At 34.1% G+C, this 23942-nt stretch overlaps 2 protein-coding genes across 2 annotated transcripts in view; one reads left to right on the top strand and one right to left on the bottom strand.

Moving 5' to 3' along the window:
• Positions 1–23942, top strand: part of LOC117683048 (battenin) — a 108401-nt gene that overhangs the window by 26373 nt on the left and 58086 nt on the right. The gene's annotated exons all lie outside the window — the stretch shown is intronic.
• LOC105337820 (tripartite motif-containing protein 5-like) lies at positions 10735–13292 on the bottom strand. The gene is made up of 4 exons (XM_066082049.1): positions 13205–13292; positions 11488–12685; positions 11116–11260; positions 10735–11014 (listed from the first exon to the last, which is right to left on the bottom strand). Exons 2-4 carry the CDS (start codon positions 12683–12685, stop codon positions 10735–10737), a joined length of 1623 nt encoding a protein of 540 aa, XP_065938121.1. The 5' UTR covers positions 13205–13292.

Raw genomic sequence — 23942 nt, 5'->3', positions numbered from 1 at the left:
TATCATTTTAACGATAAAACATATTTTTGCATGGAATCAAATTGCCATCACGAAGACAAAAGTAATTACTAAGTTGATAGGTATATTTGCTATTTTATAATTGCTCTCATAAGATATATATGAACAGAATATATATAGTAAAATTCTTATGAAATTTACACGTATTTGTACATATATAATCGTTTCTGAGTTTATTCATGAAAATATGATATTGTGGAAACATAAACTTAAGATCCCGATAGCGTGAATGAATTGCGAAAACGCAAGATTGTAAAATCCAAAAAATCCAGATGATTTCAGGGATTTTTTTAAGGAAGTTCGTTGATTATTAAGTAGCAAAGCTTAATTAATAAAAATTAAAACAAATTGGCAATCTTCAAGTACAAATGATGTTTAATCTATAAAAAACAAAAGACATTACTCTTCCGGTATTAAAGGCCAAAAATTCGAGTCAATTATTTTGATAAAGTAGTATTGATAGTTGTATGACTTGAGTAAAACACGCTGTAACGTGTTTCATTGTCTTGATAAGTTATAGTTGATTTGTAAAGGGAAGCTATTTACCTTATTAAATTTTGTATACCAGTATATTAAACTTTTCTAATTTCAGATGGCATTATCTGAATCCCAAATACCACCCGACGTTCAGCATTATTTGGTGTGTGGCACTGACGACTGTAAGAAGAACTGCCAGTTTTACTGCAATGACTGTCACCAACCAATGTGTGAACAATGCAGAGATGAACATCAGAAGAATAAGAAAACTGGAAAACACGAAGTGGTCCCTTATAAACAACGCAAACGTCAAATTCCTTTAGAGAAATGCAAGATCCATCCTACAAAACACATAGATCTTCTCTGTGAGGAATGCCAGATTCCCATTTGTTCTAAATGAACAACCACAAAAGAACATCGTGGTCATATGTTTACCGATCTAGAAATCGTCTTTGCTGAAAAATTTTTACTTTGTCACGTAGAAGTTGCCAAAATTCGAAGCTATTTTGAGCCTACTTCTCAAGATTTGAAAACGGAAATTGCTGAAGATATCAAAGAAATAAAGAGTACAATTGAAGGCATAAGAACATCCATGAAGGCTGAAGCTGAGGCTGTGAAAAAGTTGGTAGACACAGTCACGTTAGATAAAATAAATCATGTTGACAAAATAGAACAGTAATTATTGGAAACTTTAAGCGGTCAAAGTCAAAAATAAGATGACTACATTAACTATCACAATGATTTAATTGAGACCTTTTATGGTTATTTATCTCCTTCAAACATCGAACAATTAAAATTTACTCTCAAATCAAAAACATCAACGATACAACCCATACCAGAGACCTCAAAACCAGTCCCACCCGTATTTATTGCTGGTCAATACAACAAGGAAAATATCGCTAAACTGCTGGATGGAATAACTGTTCCCGACATTGAACCACAGAACAGAAAAGTAAAACCCATGGAGACTGCCTCTACACAGTTGAAACTTACAGGGAAACAGAGAAAACAAGACAGAGAGAAATCTGACGTGAAACAAACACTGTCTCTGTCTTCCTCTGTCACCAAGGTCAGGGAGTACACAGTACCAGGTGTTGATGATATATCTCACCTGGGTAAATCAGGCAGACTCTGAGTCAGTGATAATATTGGTAACCTTGTCCAAACAGATCTACAGAGGAATCAGCTACAGAAGATACAAGCCAGTGGTTGATATGGCTACCACACAGTCACACAGGACGGGGATCTGATCTATACCGACAAACAAAACAAAGTCATTAATAGGATAACACCGGATAATACAATCACTGAATTCATTAAAACAGGAGACTGGGAACCACTCAGTATACACTCCTCCCACATCAACGGGGACATACTGGTGGGTGTGATGAAGGACAAGAGGCTAAAGTCACCAGGTACAACAAGACAGGGACAGAACATACAGAACATACAGAGAGACAATAAAGGACAGGGTCTGTATAGTCTACCACGTTATATCACAGAAAACATCAATGGTGATGTCTGTGTATCAGACTATAGAAAACATGCTGTAGTGGTGGTGGATAAATCAGGACGACACAGGTTCTCCTACAAAGGTCAGGGGTCAAGTTTTGATCCCTATGGAATATGTACTGATGTACTCGGTCACATCCTGGTGTGTGATACATGTATATTCAGAGACAAAGTTCATCTCCTAGATCAGGACGGTCAGTTCTTGTCTGAACTCATACTCGCAGAAAAAGTATATTATTCCTGTAGTGTGTGTGTGGATGATAACAGCAATTTCTGGATGGGACAATGTATTACTACCACAGTGAGAGTGTACAAGTATATACAGTGATCATTATATGTCCATGCAATAATTTGGTACTGTGTGGGTGTTGTGAGACAATGTAGCAACACTGTAATAGTGTACTATTACTGGTATATACATTGTACATAGAAATACATGTAAACATTCATGTAGCCTGGTATGTTTATAATTTTGATTAATGAATTATATATTCATTGCCTAACAATTGATGAATAAATAAACATGTATTATTTTTCTTTTTATAGCTATTAGACACTTAATTTCTGATTGAATCTTGACAATAGCTATCAAAAGGACTTGCGTCACATATGGTTTTACTAGTAAATGATGTCATCAAACTCTGATTGAAGTAAGGAGAATGTTTTCTGAATGATATCCTTAAAAGTGACATCTTAAAAATTAAATGTTAACACATTATTGTTAATAGGCACTGATCATTAAAGATATTGATATACAATGTATATCATATTCTTCTCTTTCCCTGGTTCTAATCTAATTTACGCAAGAGCTCCGTCGTAAAAGCCCGAGACGTTGCGATTGGATTTCCATCTGAGCGAATTCTTTCTTAAAACCTTTATCTATCCCTGTAGCATTGATCTACGGGCCATGTTGTCCAAGTACTGGGCCTGAATTAAAACCGTACCTTGAAAGAAATAGAGACAATATTCAACATTCAGTGTTTCATCAATTGATGAATTTGATAGAAGATAAATATTAAGGGTCCTCCACACCTTTGGAAGAAGTCCTAAACATCTAATTTATAGTAACTGAAAGATATGGATTTCGAATATATGTTCAACTTGAAAATGACAGAAAAAAATCAAGTTTTGGGGGGAAATCAACGTTTAAAATATCACCGCTATTCAATAAAACAAAGTGAAACGTCCCTGCAGTATTCGAACTGGGGACCTGCGGGTCAGTAGATCAAAGCTACATCCATTGCACAACAGTGATAGACAGCAAAAATCGGCGATACAAATGGGCTAACCATGCGCGGATACAGAATATTATTCGGGGCAGGGGTTTCCTACGGTGATTTGAGCTTGCCGGGGGGGGGGGGTCCAAGGTATATTTTTTGGTAATTCTATAATGTAATTTAAAGAAATTTAAATTTTTCTGAGGGAGGGACCCCCTGACACTACCACCCCCTTTCTAGATCCGCACATGTTAACATCACCATGTTGTGACGCTCTGTCGTAAATGAAATCACTCGTATCCTTATTTAAAATGCTCTGACACGCAAACGTTCTCTCTCTCTCTCTCTCTCTCTCTCTCTCTCTCTCTCTCTCTCTCTCTCTCTCTCTCTCTCTCTCTCTCTCTCTCTCTGAGAGTTTGAACATGAAAAACTGAATCTTTTTATTCTTTGCACTGTGAACTGCACAACTTATATCCAACGAAATTTGAAAAATATTACACCTGAAAAAAGTCAAAAGCCAAAATCATCGACATTTTAATTTGAAATATATTCCGTTCAATTTATGAAAGAGAGTTATTACTCTAGACTTTTTAAACTGTATCACTTTGATTTATTATCAATGTAGAAATACCGTCACTGTATGTCAATCATTTAAATCGTATTTTTTTAAAAACGCTAACGCGGGTTATGTATTTTTTCTGCAATGTAGCTACCTTCATATCCCGAATGAATAACCAAAGAAAGCATTTTATTGTTTAAATAGTCATTGATTCGTCATTATTTACACACTTTGTATTTTGTTTTATTTTGCTCATACGCGGAATCAATTTCTATTTAATGCTTACTGAATCTGTTCTTTCAATACAAATCAGTTTAAGTTTGAAATATTGTCTTTTTTCTAAAATTTCTTTTTAAAATATATTTTTTTGATATTGCATGGAATTGAGGTTGTTTTAAGTATAAAACTTAGGAAGAACTCCTTTTGGTTAAAGTATCAATTTCAATCTAATTTGACATTATATGCATATGATAATAAAGAGCTATCTGCATTACATGCATAAGCTATCGTTTATTGATTATCTTTATTTGCACAAACCCGTTTATAGTACCAATACAAAGGCAAATTAAAATTAACAAAGTTAAGATCAAATGTCAAACAAATGACATTCTTGTAGATACATTCCTCACTGTATGGATGTTTAATATATGATAATAGCTGCCTTTTAAATTTTATGTACAGCCGCCAAAAATAATTGTTATTTGGCGTCAATCGATGTAAAAAAAAAATTGAATAATGAAAGAATAAACAACTTTCGCATGTTGAAATGATTAAAACATATTTCGGTTCAGTCCTACTAAGGAAATACACTTAATTTATATACAAGTAGTTTACAACTAATTTGAATCATTTGCCATTTAAGGCAAATAGGAAGTTGGATAGATTTGGAGATTGTCACAAAAACTTATGTTGTACTAGATATTTTTTAAATTTTTAAAAATATAAAAATTAGCACTGGCACGGAAACAAGTAATGTTTTAACAGAAATATTTTTCTGCGTGAATATTTTGCTTTATTTGTATACACTCAGATCCGATTTGCGAAAAATATAAATAAATGCTAGTTAACACTCTAAAGACTTATTTGAATGACTCAAACTGCTGAAAATTTTTCCGATAGGGATATGCAATATCTAATTTATCAGCGTTAAATTTCAATATTCAGTGGTTTTAAAATCTTATGAAGAAAATGTTTTTCACATACATATATGTAGATACATTTCCGGCTGGAATGTTCATGATTGTCATTTTCATCTTTACATGTTTTGTTTTTCAGATACATAGGCCTACGCAAATTAATATCTTAAAGGACATGTAACCGCCTGAAAGATCATGATATCATTTAAAATGAGTAGCAAAGACGTATTCATTAGAAAAAAAATGTGCACTAATCATTGTCTAGAACATGTAATTTTGAATCAATTTCATTGTTCCCGATTTCCACTCAGCCACAAACAGGTTGTCGTTGGTGTCCACACATAAACCGTATGGACAACATATATCGCAGTTGTTAATGAAGCGGAGGAACTGTCCGTCCTGATCAAGGATATGGATACTGTGGTTGTTACAGTCAGCCGTCAGGATTCGACCCTGGCTGTCTGTAGTGATGCCGTAAGGATTAAATGATCTGGTGGCAGTAGTGGATGGCCCATTGTATGTAAAGCGATATTTTCCTACTCGGCTTACCACAACTACTGCACTGGCCCAACAGATAGATACACAGATATCTTCATTCCTATTTTCATCAATGTATTTTATGCCACCAGGTGAATACAGAGGGAGACCGTTAGTATCAAACTGGACACTTTGTTTCTCCTTTCTTTTTGAGCTACAGTAACGCACGACTTTTGATTCTCTGTTATTATCACTGTCCATGATTACCAGGAGGTCACCAGAGGCAGTCGTACAGACACCATGGGGTCTCCATTTCCTTAATTTTATCTCCTGTATCTGTTTTTCTTTTACTATGTTTAGAGTTTGATTAATGTAGTCAGTATATGCTAGATAGCCTTGTTTTGTTATTGCAATGTCCTTTGGTTTATTCCCTGACTTGGTTTCGATTGACTTCACTAATTCTCCTTGAAGGTTGAAGAGTCTCATGATATGGTCATCGCTGCAAGTCCAAACTTCTTGATCACTCTGACAACACACACTGTACAGCCGATTTATTTCTTCGTGTTCAGTTCTTATTTCTCTGATTATTCGCGGTTTTTCAGTTCCCGGTCTTTCATTCGGAGAAAAATCATGAGAAGCAAAAATTACTGCAAAACCATGTTCATCTGATAATAAGAGAGAACCAAACTGTTGATAGATAAGTTCTTTTTCGATCTTTTGGGGCGTAAATATACCCCTTGGTGGGGACGATTTCCGTAAAGGATGCATTTTTTTAAAATCACTATTCCGTGATTTATATGCAAAGGTAAAGCTTATATCATTGGACTCTAAAACTGTTTGGAGATCTGTTATAAACTGTGTGATTTCAGACATAATGCAAGTGATGTTGGTTTCCTCTCCCCATAAGACGGCCAAACTGTTGGATTCCATACTATTGACGTCTGTTGTAAGTTTTTTGATAATTCTATCTATTTCTCTGTGCCAATCATCTCCATGCTTCTTAATGTCTGTTCTCTGTTTCTCAAAGTGTATACTTATATCGACTTTTTCCGTCTGGATTTTGGAAATAATGTCTTGATATTGTGGATAAATTTTTTTCTCCAGTTCCTCTAAATCTCTTTGCAATACTTTTCTTTTCTTATCGAAACTTTTCAAAATGTCCACTTTTTTATGCTGCTCATGCTCACCAGAAGAAATACATTGCACACAAATAGGAATGTCGCATTCCTCACAGTGAATCACGCATTGTTTTGATGAGTGTTTAGAACATGTAGGAGTAGATTCTCGCTTTTTTATTGGTACAACTTTATGGTCTTTGGATTCATCTGAAAGATGATCCCCAACACACGCTTTACACAAATGAATTTGACAAACTTCACAGTGCAAAGAGGTATGTGTGTCACAGATGTGACACCGTAACACGTCCTGGGCACAACGTCGAGGGTCCATGGTCAGACACCGTAAGTTTGGTTAGTCATTGTATTTTTTTTCTAAAAATAAAAAAAAAACATTTTTATTAGTTATATTAAATTTTATATGGTCAGTCACCGTAAGTTTGGTTGGGCATTGTGGGTTTTTTTCTAAAAATAAACAAAAAACTAATGTTTGGTTTCTTTGCAATTTATATATTTATACCACAATACCATTATTTTCTATTTAACCACATCAACATATCATTTATAAGGTAGGTAGTGTACTTGTTGTATCGATATATAATATATCAATATATAAAATTAATAGTCAAAGCTTAAACGACATCGATCTTGTTATCAAAAATATAAATCCTTACCGTCAGCTGTTTGTTCAATAACCGATGCTATTTCCATCTATACCTATTATAAGCGTTTCACCTGCAGTTTAGTTTAAAAAAAACCTTGGCCTGTTTCAGCAATTAGATATTTCACTTGTAATAAAAATGAAATACAGTTTAAAGGCTTTCATTGATTTTGATAATACATGTAGGTTGCTAGAAGTAAAACATATATACTATACAGTTAAATTATCCATGGTGCTACAAATAATTTCCTGAATAATTTAGGAAACAATCTATGGGAAAATATAAATGTGCTTATATTGATGCTTCAGATCCACTTTCACCGGCGTTTGAACTCAGGGTCGTTGGAACCCACTCTCTTAGCTGTGAGCAGCCAGTGCACTAACCACTTGTCGTCTAGGCAAGACAAAATGTTGCTTTTGTTGACAACCTAAACCTAGCGCATTACACGGTCTTTTCAATTGAGGTAAAATTCAGAAAAACGACAATCTGAGAGGATCCTGGCGATACACACTGTAGAGAAATATACATATTATAAGCACAAAAATTGCAATGACTCTGAATTTGACAAAGAAGTAATTTAGATAGATCAATCACAAAGATATTCGTCTTTTTGGAGCTCCCTAGGTTTTGTTTGTCTTTTACAGAGAGATGTTCTCTTGCCTAGACTGAGAGTTACACACGTGTTGCTATTAAGCAAAGTGTGTGATTCGAAATAACATCAAAGAGTCAGGGAAATTTCCGTGTGTTTCCTATATCTACATTGTTCCTAACAACTCTGCAGCTGGGTAGCGGTAAAATGTTTCGTTCTTTTAATTTTTAGCTATTATATGACATATTTATAGTAGTAACAAAGTAGGTTTTAATACATAGGTGTATCTTGAAAGCCATAACAGACTGCAAAGTGTTATTTGCCGCATGCAAGTTAATGAATCGATTTAATTGCTTATTAAACGGATTTTTACATCCTCATACGCTCAGGAAATTTTTTATGACGCAGTATCATGGGCTGAAAACTGCAGGTTTAAATTTTCTAAGTTGGTATGGTACACCTATCAATATTAATGATGTGGATAAAAGTACATTACATGATTTGATTGACCCTTTTCGGTATAGGGTCATAAACCCTTTCAATTGGGAATTTTTGATCGACAAATTGCTCTACTGGGAAAACAGTTTTATGACATATGACTCAACACAAGTTAGCAAAAAACCAAACATTATATACAGTTTTCTTGGTTTACATTTGAATGCATATAACATGATTGCTCATTAAATTAATGTTTTCGTCAATATATACAATACTTAACAGAACGCTAAGATATTTTGATTGATATCTCAAAGAGTGTGTTATTTAGCATAGTTACAAAATCAGCATTTCATCGTTCATATTGTATAACACTAATACACATTAGGTTTGAGAATTTTTTCAACGGGGTTTAGGAAAAAAACCGGTCAATTTTCAATGTGGAATAGGTCATATTACAGGACCCGCGTGCAATGGATATTATCCCCTGCATTATAATCAAATTACGTTCACCTGTTTAAAAGTTTACAATATTTGCCCCTAAAATATATTTTTTAATATTATGAAAAGTAATATTTATAAAAATCCCAGCGGCATTCGAAACATAACTAACATATGCATAGCTACGCTCAATCCCACTGCGCTTCATGGCTAGGTAATTTATTTTCGAAAAAGGTTATAAAATTATACTTGATTTTATTGTTTATTCGATAATAAGTACGTCACAATATTAGTAGTCCCCCCCCCCCCCGACAATTGTACATGCAGCGGGTTAATTATTTTAAAAATTTCAGCTGTCACAAACTTTAAAACGTAAATCTGGTTAAATATTGTAAAATTTGAACAATTCTAAACCGGTAAAAGTATTTCAATTATAGTGCACTCTAATTCACATTAATATCAACATATGACCATACCACCTTGAGTTCTATTCAGTAACTACAATATTTCGTTTATATGTCATTGCGGCTGGTTTGTCTGTTTGTATTGAGTTTTCTTTGCCTTATTTGTGTAACACTCGGCTACTTAAAGATTGTCTATGCTGTCAACACGTAACCAATATGGAATACAACTGACACATATTGGGGTAAAAAAAAAACAACAAAATTTAAATATCACTGAAATCTTATAATTCAGATTAGCATTTTAAAAGTTACCGTCACCAGATGGACACGGGAGCGTATTTGGGGTCTATATTTGTTGGATAAAAAAATTATACATTGGCATGTTGTAATTTTTATCGTCTTATCAACATACAAATAAATTGTGTCTAATTATTTATACAAATATTTCATATTGTATTGATGTGATCCTTCCTAATTCAAATCACGTTATAAAGTTTGATTGTTGAAAATTGGTTTTTGCCATCGTGATAGCCTGTTTCCCTGAACTACCCACAATGCTAATTTGCGGAGCATTATGGGTAACCCAGAAAAACAGGCTACATATGAGTTTTCCCTACTGATATACATGTATATATCTTGTAAATTTTATCCATATATTTGAAAAATATCGTCTAACGAAATTTTTCATTTTTCATAAATAATTCTTATCTCAGAAATTGCTTTAACATATTTCCTGAACTTCTTTGGTAGAATTTTAGGCCCTGAGATATCCTGTTTTCACCAAAAAAATCTGTTTTTCTAAACACATACCAACATGCTTTCAAATTTGGATTTTCTATTTAATATTTATTTATACAAAGCTCTTCTTAAAGATTGATATTGTCTAAAAAGAGCAACTTCAATATTTGAATCCAATCATTTTAAAGTGTATGAACAATTGGGAATTGATGAGAAAAAACAACGCCGAATCCAAAAACTCAGGAAAATGAGAGTCAAGGAACATAGTTTATCTTGTGTACACCTTTGTATACACCGCCAGTGGCAACACGCCCGATACATTCATCTATCTTATACACATAATTCTTAGTGGCACGATATGTGCTCATTTTGTACACAATTTCGCCTACTTTGGAAAGCGTAACTTGTCCTCCACCCCCTTCCCCCCTTTTAAAAAATCTTAAAGGGAAATAACTCTCACATCAGTAAAGGCTAAACTATAACAAATGAAAAATCCCTCGATCTTGCATGCACGGATCTCGACGGAGGGAAGTATCAAATGTCTACCGGGGAAGGGGATACCCCTCCCTCCACTAGAAAATCCAGGCTTATTGAGTTGACGTAGTAAGTTACTTATTGAATATATTTCTTGAATACCCCCCCTTTTTTTTGATAATCAATGTATGCCATATATATATATATATATATATATATATATATATATATATATATATATATATATATATATATATATATATATATATATATATATATATATATATATATAACTCTTCATCGATGAAATTATTCTATATATTTACGAATTAGCATACACATGTTTACATGAATGGTATATACTTCAACGTACACTGTACATACCAGTCATTGTACACTATCACTGTGTTGTTGTTACATTGTCTCACAACATACACACAGTACATACATGCAATTTAATATTGTATGGATATGCAATGTTTACTGCAGATACTTGTACACTGCCACTGTGTTGGTGAGGCATTGTCCCACCCAGAGATTGTTCTCATCATCCACAAATACACTACGGGGATACTTTACCCCTTGTTGTTCTGTACGTAGTAGAGACAAGAACTGACCGTACTGATCCAGAAGATGAACTGTTTTACTGAAACCATCACACACCAGGATGTGACCGAGTACATCAGTACATATTCCATAGGGACCAAACTCTGACCTCTGACCTCTGACCTCTGACCTCTGTAGGAGAACCTGTGTTGTCCTGATTTATCCACCACCACTACAGCGTGTTTTCTATAGTCTGATACACAGACATCACCATTGATGTTTTCTGTGATGTAGTGTGGATCACTATGCAGTCACTGTCCTTTGTTGTCCCTCTGTATGTTCGGTATTTCTTTGCCTGTCTTGTTGTATCTGGTGACTTTAGCCTTGCTATCCTTATCCATCCCCACAGGTATGTCCCCGTTGATGTGGGAGGAGTGTATACTGAGTGGTTTCCAGTCTCCTGTTTTAATGAATTCGGTGATTGTATTATCTGGTGTTATCCTACTGTGGTTTCATCAATATTCGTTGAATACCAATTTTCGTGGATTTCGTTGTTAAGTTGATCCACGAAATTTAATGTTCATTGAAGTTCAATATCAACTAACATTTTGTATTGATAGGATCATTGGCCACGAAATTACGTATCCTTGAAACTGTGGTTTTCAGAAAATCCACGAAAATTGATACCCACGAAAATTAATGAAACCACAGTATTGATGACTTTGTTTTGTTTGTCAGCATATATCAGATCCCCGTCCTGTGTGACTGTGTGGTAGCCATATTCACCACTGGCTTGTATCTTTTGTAACTGATTCCCTTGTAGATCTGTTTGAATAAGGTTACCAAAATCATTACTGACCCAGAGTCTGCCTGATTTACCCAGTGATATATGATATACACCATTAACACCTGGTACTGTGTACGTCCTGACCTTGGTGACAGAGGAAGACAGAGACAGTGTTTGTTTCACGTCAGATTTCTCTCTGTCTTTTTTCCTCTGTTTCCCTGTAGGTTTCAACTGTGTAGAGGCAGTCTCCATTGGCTTTATTTTTCTGTTCACTGGTTTAATGTTAGGAACGGTTAATCTACCCAGTAGTTTGGCAACATCTTCCTTGCTGTGTTGACCTGCAGTAAATACGGGTAGGACTGGTTTTGATGTCTCTGGTATGGGTCTTATGATCAAGTTTTCTGAATTGAGAGCAAATGTTAATTGTTCTATGTTTGAAGGGGATAGGTAACCATAAAATGTTTTGATTAAATCATTGAGATAGTTGATATAATCATCAATATTTTGGTTTTGGCCGTATAATGTTTCTAATAATGGCTGTTCTATTTTGTTGACTTGTTCTGTATTATTTGATGTGACTGTGTTTATCAGCTTTTTCACAGCCTCAGCTTCAGCCTTCATTGATGTTTTTAAACATTCCATGATCTTCTTTATTTCTTTGACATCACCAGCAATATCCTTTTTCAAATCTTGAGAAGTTGGTTCGAAATAATTTCTAATTTTGGCAATTTCTTCTTGACATAGCGAAACTTTTTCATCAAAGACCATTTCTAGATCGGTAAACACATGACCGCAATGTTCTTTTGTGGTTGTACATTTGTAACAAAGTGGTATTTGACATTCCTCGCAGAGAATAACCATTTCTTTTGTAGGGTGGATTTTGCATTTCTCTACAGGAAGTCGTCGTTTGCGTTGTTTATAAGGGACCAATTCATGGTTCTTGGTTTTCTGATTTTTCTGATGTTCATCTCGGCATTGTTCACACATTGGTAGGTGACAGTCATTGCAGTAAAACTTGCAGTTCTTCTCACAGTCTTCAGTGCCACACACCAAGTAATGCTGGGCGTCTGGTGGGATTTGTGATTCAGATAATGCCATCTGAAATTAGGAAAATGCAATCAATTAAAAGGAAGTTAAGGTATTTATTTATTCATTCATTACCAACTTTTCTTCTCTGGCTAGGTATATATATATACCTGGTGCTGAACAGAAATTTAATATATTTTATTTATAGCAAGGCACTTAATCATGCGTGGATCCAGAGGGAAACGTATCCTGCAATTGTGTTGCGTTTGAAGGTTGCACGGTTAGTTTATGACACAGGTCATTTGGTTTATAGTATACAAATTATGTATTAATTAAATATACAATTGATTAAAAGTATACACTTTTTGTAAAAAAAAAAATGGGCAAATATATTGGTCAATGAGGGCTAGTTCGAGAATATGCATGTCCCTATGTTTTAAAAAGGCCGCTACTTTCGGTTCAGTAAATATTGTCCATTGTTGATCAAATTAATAACCGTAAACGATATCCAATATTTAGGCAAGCGAATGTATGTATACATATGCCAACGTTTTAACATCATTAAACATCGATAAACTTGTTGTTACTTACCGTGCATATCAATGTGACCTTTAAGTTATTTCAGCCATAATCGGGTGGATGACGCCCTGATCATGAGATTGGAATGAGAGAATACGAGACTTGTGTAATTTACTTCCTGGTTGTATGACCTCTTACCTTGAATAAAAAGTAATTTATTTGCATGAAAGGGACCCGGTGTGACTGTGATACGCGTGCTATAGATGTGTGTAAACAAAAGTGTAAATGTATGTGATGCAAGATTTAACAGTACACGCACGTAGCATCGGGGGGGGGGGGGACTTTTTGCGTAGAAAAGATTTTTCATTAACTTTCATACAAAAAAATTAATTAACATGGAGTTTGCACCCCGCTTTTCCTTTCCCGTGACCATGTAAAAAATAAGGAAAAACTCTGTATTGAACTTTTTCCGAAATGGGAATTATGAAAAATCATGACACCGATTTCTTGTTGATGGAAGTTTGATAATTTTTTTAATAATATAAAGGCCTATTACAACCTCAGAAATATATAATCAAAGCATTATTCAGATAATGTTTTTTATTGATTAAACACGTGGTCAGTGCTTGTACATGTAAGTAGAGCGTTATATATATATATATATATATATATATATATATATATATATATATATATATATATATATATATATATATATATATATATATATATATATATATATATATATATATATATATATATATATATATATATATATATATATTTATAGGTTCAATAGTATTATGCCTGCATGCGCGGATCTAGTATGTCGGCAGCCTCAAATACCTTCCGGACCAACCCCACACCAACCTCCCTCCCAACTCCTTTTTTAAAATATTCTGATACCTCGCATGTGCCTGTATTCTAAATCTTATTGAATATTAAAAATAAAAATACAATACATCAGATGAACACAATAAATCAAAAGCTTTTATTGGCGATATTTATCGTTTGACAAGTGTGGCTCTGGGCATCGCCAAAGATGACGAATCATCATCAAAGTGGAGGGCGAACAGTTCCAGTAAACCAGGACAAGAAAATTACCGTCCCCTGAATAGTAAAAAAAATTCTTTTGTGAAAATTTGACTCAGTTTTGATGATACCATTCTTGTTCTAGAATTTGACCATAATAATTTTTTGTTGACCTGAATGTCTGAATTGTCTGGATTTTGACTACTTGCTCATAGATGAATGACACATTAGCCTTCAATTTTAAGTTTCATATTAGAGATGCATATTTCTCTTATTATAAAAATATTTTCTTTATAGATTAAAATGCAATCATTGTCAAATTTATCGTTTTAAATTGATAAAATGTTAACATTCATTAAAGCTTGCATACGTACATGTATTTAACTGGGAAGTTTATCATGAAAAAATACAACTGAAAAGTAAGCTTGTGCATTGTTTAGACAGTTATTAATATTCATGTTTTGATTGGTCTACATGTAGATTTCATTACAGTGTTTATGTGAGAGAAAAAGAGAGAGAGAGAGAGAGAGAGAGAGATGTTAAATACTAATTGGGATTTTATTTTCATTTAAAAATTCTATATGTTATATTCTGTATGTTTTTAGAAGAGGTGTGTAGTCTGAGGGAGTAGTTCACAGAGAGAAACCTGTGTGCAATAAACAGTCTGAATGAGGCTAAAGAGGGACAACTCCGCTTGTCCTTAAAATGCTGAGATGAAATATTTCTGCTGGAGATTTACTTTTCCCTGTTTGTACAACAGAATGAATGACTGGCAAGCTGTAAACATAGTCAATATGGAAGCTGACTGAGATGCCACTAAATCTGTAGCAGAAATAGTGATTCTTTTATTATTTCCAGATTTCTATCAAAGAGTCAGATATATTTATATTTTATGTACATGCTTGTTCAAATTATTCATTCAAACAAAGGTAGATCAAATCTGTAATGGCTCTCAGGGATAGGGTTTGATGAAAGGGGGTAGGAAATGAAATCTAAAGGTTAGTGAAGCATATGCCATTTCTTTAGGGGTTGATTAAATTTTGAATGTGTTGGGCGAGAAGATGTGGAAGAACAAAAATCTACAAGCACCTAGATCCACCAACTATTCACAGAAATGTGTATCCATAGTTGTAGGGTTTTTTAATTATTATTTGGTAAGAATCAATCTAAATTGTCTCAGGAAATGTTACTCTGTGATCACACAGATTGAGCTGGTGGTGTTAAATTTTTATAGAATAGTTACGAAGAATGCTGAACACGTCACACATTTTTCGATAAAAGCTTATTAATAATGTTATTATAAAATGTTAGTAGGAAAACGCCATGATCTTATTTTTGTTGACTGCTGTGACACATGCTCTTTTTTTTAGTAAGTTATTGAAATGTTGATTTGCTTTTTGTTAAAACAGATGTATTTGTTATACATGTATCTCTCTCTCTCTCTCTCTCTCTCTTTCTACATATCAATCCATGTCAAAAAGAACTACATGCATGAATTTTACACGTCAATCATCTAAAATCTTGCTTTATTTTCTTGTTTATTATGTAAATATATAGTGTATATTATTTAACATATGCATATACAAATTATGAACATTGCAGACAGTAATTTGTGACAACATTTTATAGTTTTATTATGGATATTGTACGTTGTACAGTTTAAAGGTCAATATCTAGTAAATGAAAACCTACAGGTTCATAAAATTAAAATATAAATTCTTTCAATGATGCTTCATAACAAAAGTTGTTTGGAAGGGTGTACCGGGGCTAAAATGTTTGGTAAACACAATGAAAAATCATGTCTGTTACTGTCATTTTCAATGAAATATGAAGGAACTGAGGAACAGATTTGGAGTTTATCCATTTTTGACGAATAAAATATATCTACATGTAGAATGCCTACAGTCTCCCCAAAACGGAATTAAACAAGCTCTTCATCTCCTCTTTAAAATGATATCAACTTGAATATAGGTATCAGGATTAATTTTCCTATGAATTTAAGTGGAATGTCAAGAAATTGTTTAATTTTCCACATAATTTCTATAAAGCCGTAAAATACGAGAAAAAGATTCTTAAAATCAATTATGACGTCATAATAGTTGTGCAAGATTAAAACAGAAAGCACCCATAGTCAAAGATACATGGTGTCTGACTTTGATGTTTATTTCACTTAATGAAGGAAACAATAAAATATACCAAACACAATTTCTGAGTTTTTAGTTGAAACATTTACCTGACCCTTTAGATTAAAGACATGTTGTAATTTGTTTGATGCCCATAAGTTTTCAATAAAAATGTTTAATTTAAATTTTAATATGCCACCAAGGTTGAGTGGTTGCATGTTGTCAGTTTCTAACACCCCCCCCCCCCCCAAAAAAAAAGTCGTGACATTTAGCAGAAATATTTAATTGAAATTAGGCACACAAATGCATTAACATACAGTCATGTATAATAACACCTCATTACCCATGAGCAGATCTAGACTAGAAAGGTGTTGGGGGGGGGGTGGAGGGGGGGGGGGTCGGCAGGGTTTATGTTTGTCTTGACACCCTCCCCTACACACAGACACACACGCGCAGCACAGTTACCAAAAATAGGTCTCAACCTTCCCCCATTTGCAAACAAAAGTATACCTCGAGTTACCTTTGGAAAATATTCTGGATATGCGCATGTAATCCACGTTGTTTATTTGGTTTTAAGAAAATTAGACAGAAAATCTAAGGGATCCGATCATGTTTCGATTATGATGTCATTAAAATCATTGCACCTTTTGACTGTTTTTTTTACAGACTGCATGAAGTTAGATATACTTAGAGCGCAAATTGTATTTCAATGACTGGTTTTATTAATGCTGTGCGTTAGGGTCATACATGGATTAAGTTTGGTGTGGGGACCTTTCCTCCTCCCCATATAAATTAAAAATTTTCGAAATTGCCGAAAATTATACTTGACTTCTTGACACCCCTCCTGAAAAAAAAAATCTCCCCCCCCCCCTCTCCTGCGTTGACTATGTCCTAGATCTTTGCATGATAAAAGGAATGCAATCATTGCTATAGTCCAATCGTCACCGTTATTTTAGATTTCACAATAGGAATATATGCATTTTGAGGTCCATATTTGGCTTTTTTTTTATTGTGAAAATTGAAATATAATATTAAACATTCTAGAGTTCTGAATAAATATTTTCTAATATCAGAATTAAAAAAAAAACTACTTAATATATATTTAGTTTGTATCTAGATAGATAGAGGAATCTGGGCCCACCCACCCCCTTCACGAAATTTCAAACACAGGGGAGTCGTCGGAAGGTATTTCATATTGGGGCGGCGAATTTGATGGATAAAGGAGGGGAGGGGGGTGGGGTTGAACTGGATCTGAATTGACTTGAGATGAAAATATTCTACGATATTTAAGACTATTGTTAAACATATGTTTTAAAATTATGATAATGTCATTTTTTATGGCATTATATAAGAAACAAAGCAATTATGTTTACAGAGGCATATTCCATGTCCGCCGAGGCTCATTCGTGCCTACAGAGCCACAGCACGTGTCCACACATATCATGCCCATAGACGCACTCACAAAAGAGGGACAACTGCGCACATAGAGGCCGAGCATATGCCCACGACCTGTTCCAAGAGATAAAAACCGAGTCCCAAGGGACACAGAACATGCCCCCGAAAATCGATACAGAGTCACCCGGATTTATGTACAAACAGATGCAACATGTGAACGTTTCGAGAAATCTTCCGAACCCAAAGCAATTATAAGATTATCATTTTGCTGAATTGTTAATTATTGGTGTGTAATTATTAATTGTATTGTTCATTATTATTTCTTTATTCCTCTATTAACTTAAATTCATATGTTATAAATTTCAACATACCAGAGATTTGGAGATACCGGGTCCCTCGTTTACATCGACCATATGCAGGATTTATTGTTATCAGATCCAAAAATAATTGTGTAAGGTGGTACTTACATTGAACAATGAAATGCAATTTTACAAAAATCTAGGCTGTTGATTTTAGGGCATTATGCTGCACTTTGTAAAATCTTTAATTATGCAATGAGAGAGAGAGAGAGAGAGAGAGAGAGAGAGAGAGAGAGAGAGAGAGAGAGAGTTGAACTAATTTGGAAAAGTGCTCCTGTTTTACTTTTAGATAAACAAATGTTCCATGATATCGATGATGTTAGACCATGATAATGACGACAGTGGTGACATTGATGACGAACTGGATCAGGCGGTTTAGTCATAACGTCTTATCTATTCTTACAAAAATGACAAGCAAATATATATTTGCCGACTAGCCCAGAATGCATACGGGGGAGCCGGAAGTTTATTTTAAACTGAACAATACAAAATTGTATCATGTACATATAATGTAATATAAAAAATCACTGCCTCACCCTTTTTTAAACAAATATTTGAACCTTTCTTCGACGACGTGACCGTCCAGAAAAAAACAACGAAATAAAAAACTATTAAATAGAAAAAATTGTGGAAACCTGTGTCCCAAACCATGTCAAAGTCGCAAATGCGCACCGTCTCGAGGGTAGTGCTATCATTAAATTATAGTATAATAAAAAACAAAATTTTATTGATGAAAATTTGATGTGTCTTTGTCAGAAGACGGACTTGGGCTGATTTCTCGTGCTAATCGAACACCAATCATACAATCGTCACCACGTGACTCGTAACTATGAATTTCATTGGATACAATTTTCTACTCGAATCAACAAGACAATTATTTTCCACTAATCTCCGTACCGCGGAAAATATTAATAACTGTAATCAAATCCATCATGTCATTGATTCAATGTTTCGATTTTGTAGACATTCTCACCAATCTATATTTGTTATGAATATCAAAACAAATTGGAACATTTAATAATTCAGTCTCGTGTTTTTCAGGCCATCTCCAGACTTTGTGCCGTGTCGGGGGAGATAATTCTTGAAGAAGAGGTACTGAATAAAAACTTGTCCAGTTGAAATATACCTATTACAGATTAATCTAGTTGATTTAATATTATATATCAATATATTTCTATTTATGCACATTCTCTCTTTAGGCACGAGCTTTGTCAGAGCTGACCATCAAAACAGTTCTGGCTGAGGAGCGACTAACATTAGAGATGATTATACTTATATGCATATATAAACCTATAAATTCCTGAAATAATCGTCTTGTTGTAAATTTCGAATTTACCATATGGGAGTAAATACAAAATTAACGATATATTAATTTTGTATTTCCTGCCACCCGGTATATCAAAAATAAGGAACGTGACATAAATACTTATATGTAATAAATCGATAAATGCGTACTTAATCATATGAACCTTTTTGTTTAAGGATAATTGTTCATATGAACATTAATATCCGTTTAAGGCCAGAAGGATGTCCAAGATGGTGACACAGTCTGCCTACTCAGCGGCCGTGGTTACTCCACTAAGGTCCTCAAAGAAGGTGAGAAGGAGATTAAGCTTTACACAGGAATAAGTATTCTAATGTTCAAATGTAAATCAAAGATTCTACATGTAAATCTATACAGTTAAAGATAAAACACGTAGAAAAAAAGTTCTTGACTTTTATTCACATGCTACAAGCTGTAGTTTAGCTGCAGGTCTGTATTTTCCCGATCTTAACTAAAAAATTCAGATGGAGGATCAAGTCGTACATCCGAAAATTTCAGACCGGGATCCACAGACCTGCAGTTATTTCAAAACTATTGTGAAATTATTTGCCAAAAGTTCATCGATATGTACAGGTATATTAGATGGCCGCAAATATCAATGAATAAGATGCAAAAACCATGTGCAAGAAACGCTACTTAATAGCTTCAAACTTATAATTATACAATCGTAATGAATTGCTACACATATAGAATCGATAAGTCACTAATATAATGAATGCATAATTTATGTTACATTTTTAGCTTCTTATAAACCGATTTGCTGAAGATAAATTCTTAACAGCTACACGTAGTATAACACTTTCCCTAACCGTGTCCGTTTTCTGTTTTAGCAAAACATCTTCAGACGACTTCTAGCTTGCTGTTTTGGGTGCTGCAGGAGGAGAAATTAAACTTTGAAATATCAAAATAAAAAAATTAAACAATGTTCATTGTTTTATTCTGATCCTTGTTACTTGCTGGTGAAAAAAAGTCATGACACCAAATCAGACAGTCCTTTTGGTTTTGAGGGAAATTTTTAATTTTTAAATTGCAGCATAATTTCAATTTAAATTCATAATTTCAATTTTAATCAAAACTATGTTTCTTGGCCGCTCACTGGTGGTTGAAGGGAGTGCATGTGTATTGCTGTAGATTTTGTATCATTTGGCGTTTGGCTTTCATAAATCTACATGTACATGTTTATTTCAATTCAATTTACATTTTACCTCCAAATGTTAGGCAATTTAAAAAATAATAAGACCGCGGAACATTAACTTGCAAGATTGGAAATATACAGCTGATGTCAATTTCACCTGTTACAGTCAAAACATTTGAAATGGGCGAGACATATTGACGCGGACGTCTCAGAAAACATTGGGTTGAAAACGTAGCATTTTAATTAACCTCACCGTTAATTATACTTATCTATTGCATGCTTTGAAAATGTACCAGAAATCCAGGAGATTTAAATCTAATTTTAGCTCTATAACCAGGAAGTAAATTACACAAGTCTCGTATTCTCTCGCTCCCTTGGTGTTAGATATGGTCAGTATAAACAGGGCAAGGTTCTTATATATCGTCAGTATAGAGAAGACAAGGTTCTTAGGTACGGCCAGTATAGAGTAGACAAGCTAGGTTCTTAGATATGGTCAGTAAAAAAATTATCGTTCTTAGATATGGTTAGTATTGAAAAGACAAGGTTCTTAGACATGGCCAGTAAAGACAATACACGGTTCTTAGATATAGCTTATATAAAGTATATAAGGTTCTTAGATCAATATGGCCAAAATGTAGTGTTGCACATTCTGGTACATTGAGACAACATACTATATATTGAACTGTATAAAAAAAAATCCGTGCTTTTAAAATAAATTAAGGAATAATTGTTTTCTTATCATTTAATAATGTAGGAATTTGATTATCAAGCGTATATTGAAGTTATGGAGGCGTAGTAGGCAACCAATCAGATCGAGCTTCTTATCAAGGTTCTTAAATCCAATAATACGTTACTATTATACCTCTGTACAGAACACAGGTGGTATGTAGACTGGTCCTCTGTCTCTATCGTACGAAAAAGATATCGTGCATATCATACAGGCATTGCAAGTCTAAGGTGGTAAGTTAATTAGAACAATTTTGTCTGAAATTGTGAGAATACTAACTATCTAATATACCTCATGACGGTACAACATTTTACATATTCCTAACCGTAATCTAGATGAATAAGTAAACAAGGGCTTGTCCTTATTATTGAACCGAAAGTAGTGACCATTTTTAGAGACATGCTAAATTCATCCAGCTTTATTATTCCATTCCTTTTGCATTTTTAAAGATATGTGTCAATTTTTTTTTTATTTACAAACTAGACTTTGACCCCTTGCGTGCACGGGTTGACATTACATATCGGACATTTACGAAATAGATACATCGACACACCATATTGTTGACATAACAAAGCTATAAGCCTAAAATAATGCTATGAAGTTCACTACACTTTCATTTGTTAGAATAATCTAACTGTGTCTCGTCTCGTGAATCTGGCCCTTACAACAGTTAGATTGCCTCCCATAGATCCTTAATGTAGCAGAAAATTGCAAAATTGCTCCGAAACGATTTTTGAAAAAAATTAATGAAGTTGCATTGAAAATTAAATAACAGTCAAATTAATCGTAATAAACCTGTTTGAGACTGTAAATACCTTTCAAAATTTAATCCATATAATGGACAAACTCAACTCTTTTTCATTAAACGTACAGTCACCAACTTTCTTTGCTACAGAGACTATACACGGAACGTGATCATTTTAACGATAAAACATATGTTTGCATGGAATCAAATTGCCATCACGAAGACAAAAGTAGTTACTAAGATGATAGGTATATTTGTTATTTTATAATTGCTCTCATAAGATATATAAGAACAGAATATATATAGCAAATTTCCTTTAAAATTTTACACGTATTTGTATTATGATCGTTTCTGAGTTTATTCATGAAAATATGATATTGTGGAAACATAAACTAAAGATCCCTTTAGCGTGAATGTATTGCGCAAACGCAAGATTGTAAAATCCAAAAAATCCAGATGATTTCAGGGATTTTTTAAGGAACTTGAGTAATAATTAAACGTTGTAACGTGTTTCATTGTCTTGATAAGTTATAGTTGATTTGTAAAGGGAAGCTATTTACCTTATCAAATTTTATATACCGGTATATTAAAATTTTATAATTTTAGATGGCATTATCTGAATCCCCAATACCACCCGATGCTGAGCATTATTTGGTGTGTGGCACTGAAGACTGTAAGAAAAACTGCCAGTTTTACTGCAATGACTGTCACCTATCAATGTGTGAACAATGCCGAGATAAACATCAGAAGAATAAGAAAACCGAAAAGCATTAAGTGGTCCCTTATAAACTACACAAACGTCAAATTCTTTTAGAGAAATGCAAGATCCACCTAACAAAAGACATAGATCTTCTTTGTGAGGAATGCCAGATTCCCATTTGTTCTAAATGCACAGCCACAAAAGAACATCGCGGCCATCTTTTTACCGATTTAGAAATGTTCTTTGCTGAAAAATGTTCGCTTTATCACGTAAAAATTGCCAAAATTCGAAGCTATTTTGAGCCTACCTCTCAAGATTTGAAAACTGAAATTGCTGAAGATGTCAAAGAAATAAAGAGGACAATTGAAGACATAAGAACATCCATGAAGGCTGAAGCTGAGTTTGTGAAAAAGTTGGTAGACACAGTCACATTAGATAAAATAAATCATGTTGACAAAATAGAACAGTCATTATTTAAATCTATAAGCAGTCAAAGTCAAAAAACAGATGATTACATTAATTATCTCAATGATCTAATTAAGACGTTTTATGGTTATTTATCCCCTTCAAACATCGAACAATTAACATTTGCTCTCAAATCAGAAAACTTACTGATGCAACCCATACCAGAGACATCCAAACCAGTCCCACCCGTATTCACTCCTGGTAAATACAACAAGGAAAATATCGCCAAACTGCTGGGTAGAATAACTGTTCCCGACACTAAACAACAGAACAGAAAAATAAAACCCATGGATACTGCCTCTACACAATTGAAACCTACATGGAAACAGAGGAAACAAGACAGAGAGAAATCTGACGTGAAACAAACACTGTCTCTGTCTTCCTCTATCACCGAGGTCAGGGAGTTCACAGTACCAGGTGTTAAAAATGTATCTCATATATCACTGGGTAAATCAGGCAGATTCTGGGTCAGTAATAGAATTGGTAACCTTATTCAAACAGATCTACAGGGGAATCAGCTACAAAAGATACAAACCAGTGGTAGAGATGAAGGCTACCACACAGTCACACAGGGCGGGGATCTGATCTATACAGACAGAGACAACAAAGTCATCAATAGGATAACACCGGATAATATAATCACTGAATTCGTTAAAACAGGAGACTGGGAACCACTCAGTATACACTCCTCCCACATAAGCGGGGACATACTGGTGGGGATGATAAAGGATACAGAGGGTAAAGTCACCAGGTACAACAAGACAGGGACAGAAATACAGAACATACAGAGAGACAACAAAGGACA

This window comes from Magallana gigas, chromosome 4, assembly GCF_963853765.1.
Source record: "Magallana gigas chromosome 4, xbMagGiga1.1, whole genome shotgun sequence".
Taxonomy (NCBI): domain Eukaryota; kingdom Metazoa; phylum Mollusca; class Bivalvia; order Ostreida; family Ostreidae; genus Magallana; species Magallana gigas.
The sequence above is the reverse complement of the archived record's forward strand: the minus strand, read 5'-3'. Positions and strand labels throughout refer to the sequence as shown.

Bases quoted from the DNA above. Each gene is read 5' to 3' on its own strand.
- LOC105337820 (XM_066082049.1), bottom strand. From the start codon at position 12,685: ATGGCATTATCTGAATCACAAATCCCACCAGACGCCCAGCATTACTTG. The intron at 11,261-11,487 runs GTATCAATTTTC...TCATTAAAACAG, and splicing joins GGTTTCATTAATTTTCGTGG to GAGACTGGAAACCACTCAGT. The intron at 11,015-11,115 runs GTGACTGCATAG...TGGATAAATCAG, and splicing joins CAGAGGGACAACAAAGGACA to GACAACACAGGTTCTCCTAC.